The sequence below is a fragment of the Caloenas nicobarica genome, chromosome 15, assembly GCF_036013445.1.
Source record: "Caloenas nicobarica isolate bCalNic1 chromosome 15, bCalNic1.hap1, whole genome shotgun sequence".
Lineage (NCBI taxonomy): Eukaryota > Metazoa > Chordata > Aves > Columbiformes > Columbidae > Caloenas > Caloenas nicobarica.
In genome coordinates this window covers 12,106,111-12,120,338 of record NC_088259.1, presented here as the reverse complement: position 1 = coordinate 12,120,338, position 14,228 = coordinate 12,106,111, and the positions used below count along the sequence as shown (strand labels likewise).

Here is a 14,228-nt window from a genome sequence, read left to right as displayed (position 1 = left end):
GGGATATGTTGGCTCGTTTATATTTTTTTCCCCGAATATGTTAATTTTTCATCTTTGGACGTGCAAGTTTGTTCTCTGCACAGGCGAACTCCCGTGGTTCCCCTGCGCGACCGCGGAGCCCCCCGCCCGCCTTCCTCCCCGCTCGGTGCCGGGGTAGACGCCGCCGCCGCCCCCCGCCGCGCTCCCCGCTGCGGGGCGGTGCCTGTCCCTTTAAGGCGGCGCGTGCCCGCGCGCCGCGGGGCTGGGGGGGCGGGGCGTGGCGGCGGCGCGCGGCGGGCGCTTCACCTGCAGCCCAGAGCGGGCGCCGAGCGGCGGGCGCGGGGCGGCAGCGACCCCGGCCCCGGCACTGCGCAGCGGGGCGGCCAGCGCCAGCCACCGCCCGGCGGGCGGGCCGGAGCCGCCGGGGCCATGAGGGCCGGCTGGCGGGTGCCGCTGGTGCTGCTCCTTTCCGTCTGGGGCTCGGCGGCGGCGGTAAGTGGGGTGCCCCGGGGGCGGCGGGCGGGCGGGCAGCACCCGCGGGCTCCGCGCCCCGCGGAGGTTCCGCCGGCGCGACCGCCGCCTGCGGGCACGGCAGCCGCGGCAACTTCGCGGTCGGGGCGCGGAGCCGGTCCGCGCGGCCGGGGTGGGTGAGTGGGAGCGGAGCGGCGCCCCCGCAGCTCTCTGCCGCTTTCACCGGTTCCCTCCCCCCCTTTTTTTTTTTTTTAAATCATCGCGACTGCTTTTAATTATGATTTTTTTAGCGCGATCTAGCTGCAGTCCAGCTCCCCAGCGATGCCGGCAAAACTTGCCCTCCGTGATGCGCGTCGCCAGATAAACTTCGGGGGCAGCGGCGCGTCCCGCGGCGGTTCCGCTCGGCCCGCGGAGCCCTGCGCGCCCCGGCGGAGCCTCCGCGCCCCGGCGCTGCCCGCTCCGCGCCGGCCGTCCCTGCTTTGCCGGCGCCGCGGCGGTGCCTTTAACTTTTATTTTTGCAAGCCCTTAAGCACAGCGAGCGGGCTTGAACCGTGTTGGGGGCTGACGGTCTGAAAAGTTTGGGGTTTTTAGGTTTCCCCCCTCCCCGCCCCTCAAATTAAGGGATTTCTGCAGAACATCAACAAATGCCTGAACGCGTGGCTGCAGTGTTACCGTGCGAGCCGAGCGGCTGCTGTGTTTCGTGTTGGACTGGCTGCAGAAACAAGAGCCGCTTATTTTTCTGCCTGTATCCCCCTGTGCCAAGTTTAATGTGTGACGATGTCCCGAGTCCGAGCCCTCGGAGGCTGGTGGCTGTGCAGAAGTAGCCCCGGTGCGCTCTCATCTAGCGAGCGCCGTTACAATAATTGGTGATTTCGCATTCAAAGCCTATTATCTTCAGTCAGACCCTTTGAAATGTTTCCTAATGGCAACATCTTGCCAGCGACGGTCAGAGTCCACAGAGCCGCTGCTTCCTTGTGCTTCCCATGCAGTAGCTGGCATCCGTCTCCCGAGCGTGATTTTTAGCAGAGTACCTTGGCTTGATTTCTGCTTACTAAGCTCATGCGAAAGGAACGGTGTCTCCTCTTCCCTGCTCTTTCTTTCTGTAATGCAGCATCGTCCGTGTCCAGAAGTGTTTGGGGAAGCCTGGGGGAGCTGTGCTGCTCTCTCCGGGGAGGCAGGTACGCGCCTGGAGTTGCGCTTTCTAAGGGAGATGACTCTCCAGGTGCCCTGGCTTCAGCCTGTGCCGCTGGGACTGGAGGCATGGGAGGCACAGGCTGCGTCGCTGAGCGATGCTCTGGCTAGCCCCGCCAGCAGTGTTAGAAATGCCTCGCCACCAGCACTTGTTTCTGCATAAATCACCTGGCACTTGCTAAGGCATTAATCACTGGCTTATGTGCTTTCGGTGAGTTGGTTAGAGTTGGGATCTGGGATCCTCCTTTTTGAGGAGAGTGTGCTCCATCCCAAGGAGCCTGGGCTGCCACGGCCGGGCTAGCCTGTCCCTGTGGCAGGGGCTCGTTCCCCGCTGCGCAGTCCAGAGTTGCAGCAGAGCAGCTGAGTGTTTAGCTGGATGCTTCCCGCTGGATCCTGGCAGGTTGTGCATGGGGCTGTGCTGTTCACTGGCACTGTTAGATGTGTGATTGGGCATCCCCTCCATCCCCTCCATCCCCTCCATCCCCTCCATCCCCTCCATCCCCTCCATCCCCTCCATCCCCTCCATCCCCTCCATCCCCTCCATCCCCTCCATCCCCTCCATCCCCTCCATCCCCTCCATCCCCTCCATCCCCCCCTACTGCTGGGGCAAGTGCAGAAGCCTTGGATGCTGCTGCAGGGTGAAGGGGAGGGAAGGAGACTTTGGCCATGAGCTCCCGAGGCAGCTGTGAGCTGGGGTATGTTTTCTACTCTTCCAGTCCTGGGGCTTGCCCAGTTTCTTGATAGCAAAACTCAGTGATTTGGATGTTGTAACATCAGGCCTTTGCGTGGCTCCAGCGTGAGCACAGCTCGCCTTGATGAATTGCTGCTCTTTGTTCCCTCCCCTCTTCTGACAGTGCCCAGTATCCCAGCCTTCCTACAAACAATGCTCTCTATTGTAGTCAGGCAACTATTTTCTGGCCCGTTTTATTTTTGCAGCTACAGTATGGACCCACTCCAACAGATAGGCGCTTTAACACAAGCAGTTTCTACTTGCATGCTGCTTTACTGTTAAGGTTTGCCCGTGCCTAAACACCCAGGCATTGGGTGCAGAACATTTTCCTAAATGACGAAAGTCATGGTGTGCGTTCTCCTTGTTTTGTTTTTGCAGGCGCACAATGGGGATCTTACAGTGAGACCCACATGCAAGCCTGGCTTTTCAGAAGAAGACTACGCAGCGTTCGTCTCCCAAAACGTCATGGAAGGGCAGAAGTTACTCAAAGGTAAGTGCAATAAAAAGCTTAATAGGTTCTGCAATAACTGTATTTTCAAGAGGTGAAAGGAGGCTTAAAGATGCTGGGTTTGATGGTGAAATTGTCTGCAGAATTATATTTGTAGGAGGATGAAACACTAAGTGGTTTACCTGAGCGCAGTTTTGAATACAGATGAATCATTCCAAGTACGTGTGCTGGCTGCTTCAGGTGGATTGTTCGCCTATAGTGCGTGAGGTCATCACTTCACTTTTGTGTCTCCCACTCCCACCCCGTCTGAAGGAACTCTACATCTGATATTTTAGAAAGTATTCTTAATGTATGAAATTCGAAGATCCTTAAATTATCTCTGCTTTGAAATGCGTGATAAAGCAGACGTTGTTGTTGGAAATGTGGTAAACAAGCCTACAGACATTCTGTTCACAAATGTGGCATTCATTTTCATTACTGCCCCACTGACAACACGAAAACACAGGCAAAAAGAAACTACCAATTAGCTTTATAGTAATTGCAGGATTATAACCACTTTTGTGGTTGTAAACTCTGAGACATCTTCGTAATCCAAATAACAATAGATTATCCTGTGTATTGATCTGTCTCCCTTTCAAGTTAAAAATAATTAAACTTTATATTTGCATGATGCTGGAAATCATTCTTTTACTCCAAGAGAATTTTTGACGATCAAAACCCACCCACTCCCCCCAGCAGCCCCCTTGAGTTAAATCCCTACCCATTGGTGGCTGCTACAGCAGTTCTAAAAACATAAAATATTGCGGAAGTTGGAGCACATCAAGACTTGATGCTCTACTCAAGGGTTTATAAACCCTTTGCTACTTTCTTTTGAGTACATTTACTCACATGCGCGTGTCTCTGCCAGAAAGCTGGGATTTCTGTCTTCCTCCAGAGCAAACACCTGCTCCGTTACTTTGATTTTTCTTGAAAGAGAAGCAGATTTGTCAGTATTTTTTCTGGCTTCAGCAGAATCCAAGACTGGACGTTTTTTCTCTACATGAGTTGGCAATCAGTTTTGTTTCTGAGCCCAGTTGTCTTAGTTTTGCTGTTCAGGAATTCTCTTGACTGGCCTGGCATCAATTAGTAGACGTTGGGGAGTTTATTTTGAGTTTGAAATATAAACAAACAGGGATTTGACACAGACAAACCCAACAGTATAGCAACACATGAAGAGACCAAGTACCAATTGTTTAAATATTTAGTTTTACAGGTCAGTCTGTGAACTGAGTACATTTCATGTTACTTAGCTTTGGAAATTGTTTGATAAACAATGTCCTCCAAATACTAGACAAACATGCCATTAATATACTTGCTCTGAGGAGTATTTTTCTTGCAGTTTAGTGCTTGATAAATTGTGCTGCCTCTTTATGTAGGTGGTCAATAGGGATGGAGCAGGAAGTCTGTGTAGAGGAGTTAGCTGGTAATGACTTTGAAGAAAGCGCAGTGGCTGTCATTTCATTTCAGTTGCAACTGATATTTTTAAAATATGAAATGATATTTAGATAGGCTGTCAAGTTGATTTGAGTTAAAATATATTTCTATTTAATTTTATCCTTTAGGGGCCAGTTATAGTTTTACGTTAGTCATGGCAAACCTGCCTCTGATTTAGGGCTGAACTGGCCCTCACTTCATTATGTATGGGTGCACCACTTATAAGATTCATGTCCTGGTAACGCTGTCACGAGTTATGTGATTTGTAAGCATTTTGTCAACTGAAGGAGAAAGAAAAAAGTGCAAATGCTGTGTTTGCTAATAAGTGAACTATCGTCTTTACACCTTTTAATCTACAGTCAAATACCTGCTGCTGTTTATCATAGGAAACAAATGTATCTAATTAATTTGTACAATAATAGGGGAGAAAATCTGCTGCATAAAATTCTTCTTCATGCTTGTGTTGTTCTCTATATATACTCTAGCATGTAAAATTGGTAGTTTTCCAGTTTAGGTTTAATTTTACTTCCTAACACTTGATATGTCTGCAGCACAAAATGTTTATCTCTTCCTTCCATCTGGGTGAAGTATTGTACAGTAGTTCAGACCAAAAATGGGTTCAGATTGCTTACATTATCATGTTTGATAGATTGACATATGTACCGTTTCACACCATCTCACCACGCAAAGCTTTGCTGCCAGCTACCACCATCTTATTCATCAGCATTCAGTAATTCATCTTCAGGCCAAATGGGACTGTTTTCCTGAAAAAAGTCGGTGGGATTCACCTGTCAGTGCTGTCATGGCACTGAGGGGAGGAAAAAGTGTATATGTGGTTCAGATGGCTCTCGGGGGGTTCCAGTGGGCAAACAAAGTCTTTGTGTTGCGTGATCCTGACTTTGTCCTCAGGAAGATGTGAGGAGTCCTGGGACAGCTTGTCCTGCCCAAAGGGTCGTTCATCAGCAATTGGGAGGTTTGTGGACATCGGTAAAGGGGTGAACTTCAGCCGACGTTGGAAATTTTAGATGCTGCGTGGTTCAGGAATAAGCTATGTGGCAATAAACCCAACATTTCTTTCTTAAGCGCTGTAACATCCAGCTCTCAAATATCTGCAGCGTTATGAATGTGTCAAAATGAAAGTGTTTATAGTGTTCTAGGTTTGAATCAAGTTAAACAGATAATCACTGCCTATAATTGACTTATTCCAATGGAAATAGCTTAGACTTAATTTGACAACAAGAGCTTTTACAGAGTCATTGTTTTATTATAAGTATGCCATAAGCTATTAACTACTACTTTGTGGTTCATCTTATTTGCCTGAGTCAGCTCGCAAAACATATAGATTCTAGCAGCAGCTATTTGTTACACAGTAATTAACTTGTTTATGATAAATGGATGGGAGAAATGTCATGGCATTTTGTTTTATGTATAAACGAAAACCATTTGCATTCTAAAAATTTCATGTTAATTAGACTTAAAATAGTTTTCCCCCATAGTGCCACAAATACCACCTATTACCCATCACTGCCAGCATTGTAGCCTGATGGTGGGGTATTAGCTGAACTGATTTGCGGAGCCAGCGCCTTCCTTAGAAATGCCGCCCCTGCATCCCTTAATACAAGTTAGTGGAGTGTAATCTGTTAGATTTTTTTGGTCTTTGTTTTTGTTTGCAAGATAATAAACCTAGTCTTGATCACTGATGTGTGATAATGTTTAAAATAGAATTGTTAACTATTTTCTTCTTTAGCCTAAGGAAAAATCTCAAAGCTGCAGCATGGCAGAGGAGGATTACAGCATGGTATCTTTTTCTGTTTGTTAATGATGAATGTTAACTTAAAATGGTGAGAACATTGGTTCTGAGGGCTGGGGAGCAATGACATGTTGTACTGCACTGGAGACAGTTCCGGACTGACTCAAGGGATTCTGATCCCTTATTATTAACTTGGGTGTTCGGGAATGATGATGGCCAGTGAACTTTTGGGTTTATGCACTTTTCCATTTTTAAAAGATTTTTGAAGATTTGTAATTAAAGAAAGACTTTTTCTAAGTTAGAAATTCAAGTTTTATTGGCATGCTGTGAGCCCGTGGCAACTGGTCGTGGGTGGAATGACATTGCGGTGTTAAGTGCGTTATTTTTCTAGCCTGGTACCATCACAGCTCTAGCAGGTCACCTCTCAGAAATACAGCTGAACAACTCGTAGCTTTCCCTACACTCAGGAGACAACGTAAGCAGTTGAGATGTGCAACCCCTTTTTTGTTTTTCTGTGCATCTCGTCATCTGCCATGATTCATGTTTTCTGTTGCCCATCCTAAATAGTGCCTGTACTGATGTAGGAGAATAACTTCACTTGTGTAGGCAGTTACGTTTGGGTAGAAGCGCGTGGAGAACAGTTTATTTTCATACGGGAAGATGAATAAACTGTGCCAGCATGTTCTGCTTTAAGCAAGTGTATGAAACCAAAGCTAGCCAAGCTTCATGCAAATGTCTAAAAACGTAATTGCTTCCATGCTAGGATTTTTACTAGTGCTATATTTGGTTAAAAACAAATACATAAAAACCTTACTGAAATACCTGTTTTTTCATAAGAATTCAGTATGGAGACCATCTCAAGTTTGTTAGAGGTAGAATGTTCTTGTTCATGGTCAAATAGGTCCATCCTATTCAGCCCTCATCACTTCCAATAGCGAAACTTAGGAAGGCTACAAATACTGTTTAGAAGAGTATAGAACAGATAGACCAAAAAATCCTGATGCTCCAGATCTTCATGGATAGTGTGGAAGCAAACACTAAATTTAAAAAAAAAAAGTGAGAACCTGAGTGTTAACAAACTATATTTGAGTCTAGTTACTATTAATTTATGGAGTGGTAACTGTAGGGATATATACTGCACCTGCTTTTGGAGGTAAATATACCGTATTCTTGTGGTCAGGATAATACAGGAAATGGAACGTGGAGTGTGTTAGTGACGTGTACTAACAGCTCTACTTGAAAATAATTGCACAGCCCCCAAATACTGCTGCAGACATGAAATTTGGCCCTTGTGAAAACATGAGAGAAATCTTTCAGGAAAAACACTAATGGCTTTGCTAAGTGCCTGGAGGGAAGGAGCACGTCCCCGGGGTGACAAACGGCAGCTTAGCAAGCGAGTGTGTATCTACAGCGTTGTACCACCCCAACGTGTGAATTGGCTAATGGGGACAGTCTGCCTGTCTATACGTCTGGCTTCCCACTTTTCCTGGTTCTAGAGTCCAGAAAATACATAGGTACCTGCCCGCTGTTAATTTCGGTAGGAGCTTGGTCCCTACAGACTTGCGCAGGTCCAGGTTCCTCTGCAGCGCGGTGGGGAGGATGCTCCTTCCTGCTGCGTGTGCAGGGTGCCCTTTGGGGTGTCGTATGGGTGTCTTTTTCAGAAGCAAAGATGATGAGGAATTGGGATTTGCCTTGGTGGGGTTTTTGAGCATCTCCTGCGGGCTGCTTGGTCCTGGCAGCAGGACGGGAGTGGAGCTGCAGCTCCCCAAACACCCAGCGCCTGTGCCGAGCTGCTCCGGGGTCAGGAGACAGGGCCACTTTTCCATTCCCGCTTTTCGTTATTTTCTGGTCTGTGATTCTGCATGAAAAGCAGTTACTGAAGTTATCGCACACATAATTAGCTTCACAGTTCTCTAATAAAATCTGAAAGTAGGCGGAAGTCCACCGGGAACCCAGAACTCTTTCTCCAACCTTTCTTGTTTCTTTTCCGGGAGGAAGAAGAGGCAGACAGACATCAGTTTTCTGTGTGAAGCTTGTACATGCTCCAGTGAAGCTGCCTCTTGGAAAACACTTCTCCCATTCCACGGGGCAACTTATTTTAAAAGTGGCTTCTCTTGATGGGCATGTTGCAAATCAAAGCCCTAATTTCAGTCGTGAGTTCCAGGGGAGACCCCAGAAAGAGCTGCCGCAGACTGGGGACGTTCCGATGCATGTTTAGTTTTAATGTTATTCTTCAGATCTAACTTCTGACACAAAAATGATGTTTAAGATGACATTTTTATCTAAATAAAATTGCAGTTAATGAGAGCGGAGTAGTCAATAACACTTTGTGGAGTTAATCCCTTTACACAGTTTAATAACTGTATATATTGTTTTGTAGCTCAAAGCTTTGAACCAAATTCCTCAAACCCCAGTAAAATTACTTTTTTTCTGCATTCTGGGGAGCTAACTGATTTTTATCTGAATAAATCTGTTTCTCCAACAACAAACTCGGAGCTCTTTTTTTCTGTGTGTGTGTCAGGAATTTGCCTGTTAAAGAATTGCGCTGCTTCAAAGTAGCCACTCAAAAAATATTACAGAAGAAAATGAAACAACAACTTCTATTGAATAATTTATTCATTTGCTTATTTATGCTTAGACTTTTAGGAAATAAGCCATGTCTGAAATAGTGTCAGTTTCTTATTTATTGGGAAATACTGGTTGTTTTGAACTCCAAACTGATAAAGTTAGGTCTGTTAAGGTTAGAAAAATGTTAATTTCAGAGTAACTTCTGTGTTCAGAAACTGGCTGTTGCTGACAGAGCTCATGAGCCGTGATCTCACAGAGCAGATGCTGAAAGCATTCTGGAAATTCTGTTTTGCATGTGGTAAATAAAAATTATTTATTCTAGCAGTGAAATATTTTCTTGCTTGATTTTAATTGACCTAACGCCAGTTCTCATTGCCTGATTTCATTGATATTTATGTGTAAGCCTCCTTCTGCCTTAATTTCTACCCTGGAAATAAGTGTAATGTTTTTCTAGCAGTATCTTATTTCATTGCAAACTGGGACTGGTGAAGTACTTCATCTGACAGTAGCATGGGCCATGCACATAGCTCACAGAATATTTTAGTAATATAGATAATACTTAAAAGCCTTATTTGAAGGGCAAGAAGAGATTAAAACTACAGAGGATAGGATTTCATTGGAAATCTGCTGCTTAATATTTTTTCATACAGTAGAATGAATTTAAGTAACAGGGAAAGAAAGATGTTTCTGTTCGATTCGAGGTTACTGGTATATTCAGAATTGGTGCCATTCCTGTATAAAACCTACTCTTTTATTTTTAGGCAAGTGGAAATAGTAAGAACTAAGACTGGAAAGCAGTGTTTGAAAAATGAAGACCAATATTTGCTTCCGATAACTCCAGTTTGAAATGGATTGAGGGTTTCGAGGTGAACCTGTGCTAGTGTCTCCAGGACCTTGACCTTGAGCACTGCAGTAGGAATTTCTGCTGGTTTGATGGACTCAATCCGTGTCCATTTTTGTGTATCTAAACCTTTTGTACCCTAGCCAGAGGTTCTGAAGAGCAGTAGACTTCACGTTCAGTTTTGCTTTTGTTGCTTAAATGACCCCCCCCAGTGTTGCTTTTTGAGGTGAGGCTCAGAAGTGTCCTTGGGGCAGCGGTGCCATCAGAGGGTTTCCTTACTGCTCAGTGTGCTGTGATATATTGGCTTTGATATTTTGTTTAAATATTTATTTATTAGTATTTCTGAAAGGTGAGGCTGAGAGAGAGCTGGGATTGTTTAGCCTGGAGAAGAGAAGTCTCAGGGGGGATTTTATCATGGTATATAAATACCTCACGGGAGGGCGTAGGGAAGATGGAGCCAGGCTCTTCTGGGTGGTGTGCAGAGAAAGGACACGGGGAAACGGGCACCAGCTGAAATGCAGGAAATTCCACGTACACATGGGAAGAAACCTTCAGTGTGAGGGTTATCAGACACTGCAGGAGGTTGTGGAGTCTCCGTTGGTGGAGACGCTCTGAACCCAACTGGACACCGTCCTGGACCTGGCTCTGGCTGAGCCTGTGCTGGGCGGGATGCTCTGCAGAGGTGCCTTCCAGCCCCCGCCACGCTGTGATCCTGCGAAACACTTCTCAGGTGAATATATGAAAAGCAAGAGTGATGAACTGAGCTTTTCTGCAAATACAGATCAAATAGGTTTAAATAAAAACGTTACAACAGCCTGCGAAAAATGATCCTTGCAGGGAAATTGTGTTCCTGTAACGTTTTGCAAGTGTAACCTCTAAAGAGAGAATAATTGAAACACCAGGGACCAGCATTCTGCTGTTTGCTTCCATTAATGTCCAGACTTAACTTAGGCATAGTTTGTCTCCTGGCATAAGGAAATGTTACACTTAAATTCAAAAAGCTCTTGGTTTCCTCTTTATTTTTAGTAGAATAAAAGGAGAACATATGGAGTTTCTGTTTTCCCAAAATATTTGTCATTAGTACTGGCTGCTTTGCTTCTTCCAGCAGAATCTGTCCCAAGCGGCTTTTCTGCAATGTAAAAAAAAACCAGTTGGGTTGAACAAGATTTCTCTTTGCCACGGGCTTTATGATTTTTTTTTTTCTTGCTTATATTCATTGTCCCTAATTTATTTATTAATTTTGAATTGCAGTTACACAGAGGGAGAGGGAAGCTGCAAATGCTCTGGCATATGGGCTGCGCTGTCATTGCAAACAGCGACTTTCAGCCGCTCTTGCTGCCCCTGTGCGTCGTGACCCCGGGCTCCAGCGTCTCCCTTTGCCAGCCTGTTTAGATTCCCGCTTTCCATTCCCTTCCAGTACAAAATTTTAATTATTTTTTGCCTTGCCCTCACAACTTTCCTGCTGCTGTTCCTTGCCATTTGCCGGCATTTTGTAATAGAGAGCCGGTGGCAGTAATTCAGCGCTCTGTGAGTTATGCTGTGCAATAGCTGCTGCTCGGGGGGGTCACATAAGCTACAGCCTATTAACATTAGCATGGAAATAGCTGCCACGGTGTGGAACGCACAGTGGGAATGTTGGATGCTCCTCCAAGGACCCTGAAGACATGTATGGGCCACCCATGATGGAGAAAAAGAAAAAAGTAAATGCCCTTTCTACTTTGAAATGAGCCAATCTGTGTGTTTCATTGATACCCAGAAGCACTGCAATCATTAAGGCTATTACTATGCCTGTTATAAATCACAATTTTGTAGCAGTTCATAGATTAGTCATAAAAATTACTTTTAGTCTAAAATTTTGTTATACTGAGTTTGTCTAATAGCAATTCCAATCCTTATTAAATAAAATTGTCTTTAAAATAATTATGAATATAGCAATTATCCAAAGATGAATAGCCGAGATTACAAAAATTGTTCCATACAAAGCTATGTATCAGCCTGCTGTGTTGGTTTGTGTCTAGAGAATCATAAAAGGCAGGTCAGTGAAACAAACATTTGTTACGTCACTGTGTAGCAGGAAAAGCGTGTTGGGGCTATTGGTATATGAAGTGAAAACATCTAGAAATGAGCTTGTGAAGATGTTGGAAAACAGCGAAATGGTTGCACTCGAAGTCCAAATCAGGCCTAATTTAAAGCATAAAATTTAATATCCAGTTTGTTCCTGCTCTCGTCAGTGGTGGTTAATGGATAACTCTACAAATCAACCCTGAGGGTTTGTTATCTGCCCTGTAGTTGCTTCTGGCCACGCAGTTGTTTTTTTTGAGACGTCTCGCCGATTGCACCCAGAGCTGTTTGTGATATTACCTGGACCCGCTCGCGCTCGTTACAACCTATTGGTTGGTGTTTCATGTGCTCGTGGAAAAACAGGTCTGGGAGAACTCGAGAGGGCGGTTAATCCTTCCTCAAGGCTCCAGCAGCTCCTTCGTGATAGGTTTGTCCCTGGTGTGGTCTCGGTGGTCCAGTTGTAGGCACCACAGCCAATATATGACATTATATTGCTTTCCTTTCCTTCTCATTTAAGCTGGAGCTCTCTTGATGCAATTTAAACCTGTTGCTATTTGTCATAGACACAGAGAACAGTTGTTGCTTTTTTTTTTTTTTCCCCCCCCAACACACTCGACAAATATTTTTTTTGGCTTCTGTAGGCTGAGCCACTCATTTGTTCCTTTTGACATCTGAGCCCTTATCTTTGCCTCTAGCTTGGTGCCCTGAGCCGATCCGGCTGTGCCAGCCCCGTCTCGCAGCGCTCAGCAGACAGGGATGACTTTGCCTGGTTGATTTATCTAACGTGATGATGGCTTTTTTCCTTAACAGTATGACACTGTTGACTCATGTTCAGCTTGTGATCCAGTATAACCTCCCACATTGTTTTTCTGAAGAACTGCTACCTACCCAGTCATTTTCTATATGTGTAGTTGATGAATCCTACTGAACTAGGTTACCTTGCTCTTCTATTGAATTACATTATTTTTTTTTTATTGGCCTGTTCTGACTTGTTAGGATTGGGTTGAATTCTAATCTTGACCTCCAACAGAGCTGCAGTCGCATCCTGCTTTCATATTGTTTGCAGATGTAACGAACATATGCTGCATTCCTTTATCTGTTCTGTTAATAAAAGCATCGAACAAAACCAGTTCAGAACAGACTGCCGCAGAGCCCGTGTGATGGAGCCTTCTGCTTTGACCATGAACCACTAAAACAGTTAGGTATCCTGTTCTTGTCATATCTCTATTATTCATAAAGCTTATTAGAAGGCCCAACCCTCACCTAAATATTTTACTGTTCAGTGTCTCTGTTTAATTTTGCCCGTCATGCCTGTGTGTTTGGTACCTGAAGAAAGGCAGACGTGTGCTGATCTCTGTGTCAGAGGAAGAGACTCCCTCTGCTGATAAGATCTGATTCTGGAGCATCTCTCACTTCAGGGGGGGAAAGAGAGTGTGGCTAGTGGATTTCCAGATGGAAAATTATTTTTAGAGTATTTTTCCCCTGGTGAAAGCGCTTCCCTGGGGAATCAGAAAAAGTCGTCGTTTCAGGTCCTGGATGCCTTGCTACTTGTCTTTCAGGAGCCTAATTATTGCTGGCTGGTTGCTTAGCTCCCTTAAAAACAGAAGGTTTACACAATTACACATGAAAGACAATTGTTTTGCTCATTTCCAGAGGCTTTAAATATTTTTGTTTTGTGCCTGAATTATTTAAGTGATTTATTCTTTCACTTAATTTATCTTTTCATGGGCTTCCGAACATATTCTAGTTGATTCAGTGTCCTCCTTTGCCCCTCTGCAAATGATAAAGAAATGTGGGTAAATGGTATTTAAAAAAAAAAAAAAGGGGTTTTCACATTGTTTGGGTTTTTTTCTGTTCTATGGAGAGAAAGGACAGTTTGAAGATGAAGAAAGATGTGTGAGGTTGCTTAGACAAAGGAGAGGCTATAGGTCATGGCGAGATTTGGTGTAATGAAATCTCCTTCAAGGATGGCAGCTATCACAAATGTTTAGTTTGTACCCAGACATTTCCCTATACTGTGTTCAGGCTACAAGAAGAGACTCATCAGACGTTTAATGATCTCTAGATTGCTAAACTCTAGATGCTTGTTCAAATAACGGAATAGTAGATTGATTATCTCTGTGCAAAGTTTACCGAAAGAGAGGGTTTGTGTTTGTTTTTTTTTTTTGTTTGCTTGGAGTTTGAGACGTCAGAGTAATTGAAAATTAAAAGGCTGGTTACTGTACCCGATAAGAATTGCGCTGCTCCAGTCGTACAGGATGGTTTTGATACCTCCTGATGAGAAGAAACTCAAGTAGAAGGGTTGCGTGGAGCAGTGGGCAGTTAGAAATGTTGAGTTGTGTGTTAGACATGAAATAAAGGTTTAATCCCATACTGATCACGGAATACCTGTTGCATGTAGTCTTTGCGGGAATTTCTGAGAGCGGTGAATTAACTGCGGTGTTTTGGCAAAGCTCAGTGCAGACAATGCATTTTCCTGGAATGAATTTTCCTGGTATTTTTAATAAAACAAAGATTTATTTTGCCTTTCTACTGTGAATTGAGGCATAATGTCGGCTGTACCATGTTAAATAGCAGCAGAACTGAGCAATAGCGGCACAGCTGGTTTTACCTTTATAATAATATAGCGGGTTTCATTGCCTGGGAAGACACGGTGACGAAGCAAAGTTCTCTTGATGCAGCAGTAATGTTCTTTGGCAATGCAAGTGGAAGAGAG

The 14,228-nt window shown here is 44.7% G+C and overlaps 1 protein-coding gene across 2 annotated transcripts in view; it reads left to right on the top strand.

Annotated features, from left to right (window-relative positions):
- The first annotated feature begins 408 nt into the window (after positions 1-408).
- CDH4 (cadherin 4) overlaps positions 409-14,228 on the top strand; it is a 431,673-nt gene continuing 417,853 nt past the window's right edge. Inside the window, exons 1-2 of one of the 2 annotated variants that reach the window (XM_065645553.1) lie at positions 409-468; positions 2,750-2,861. In XM_065645553.1, the coding sequence (XP_065501625.1) occupies positions 409-468; positions 2,750-2,861 (172 nt within the window). Of the gene's footprint in view, positions 472-2,749; positions 2,862-14,228 lie in introns of both variants that reach the window. The other variant, XM_065645552.1, reaches the window with a different exon arrangement.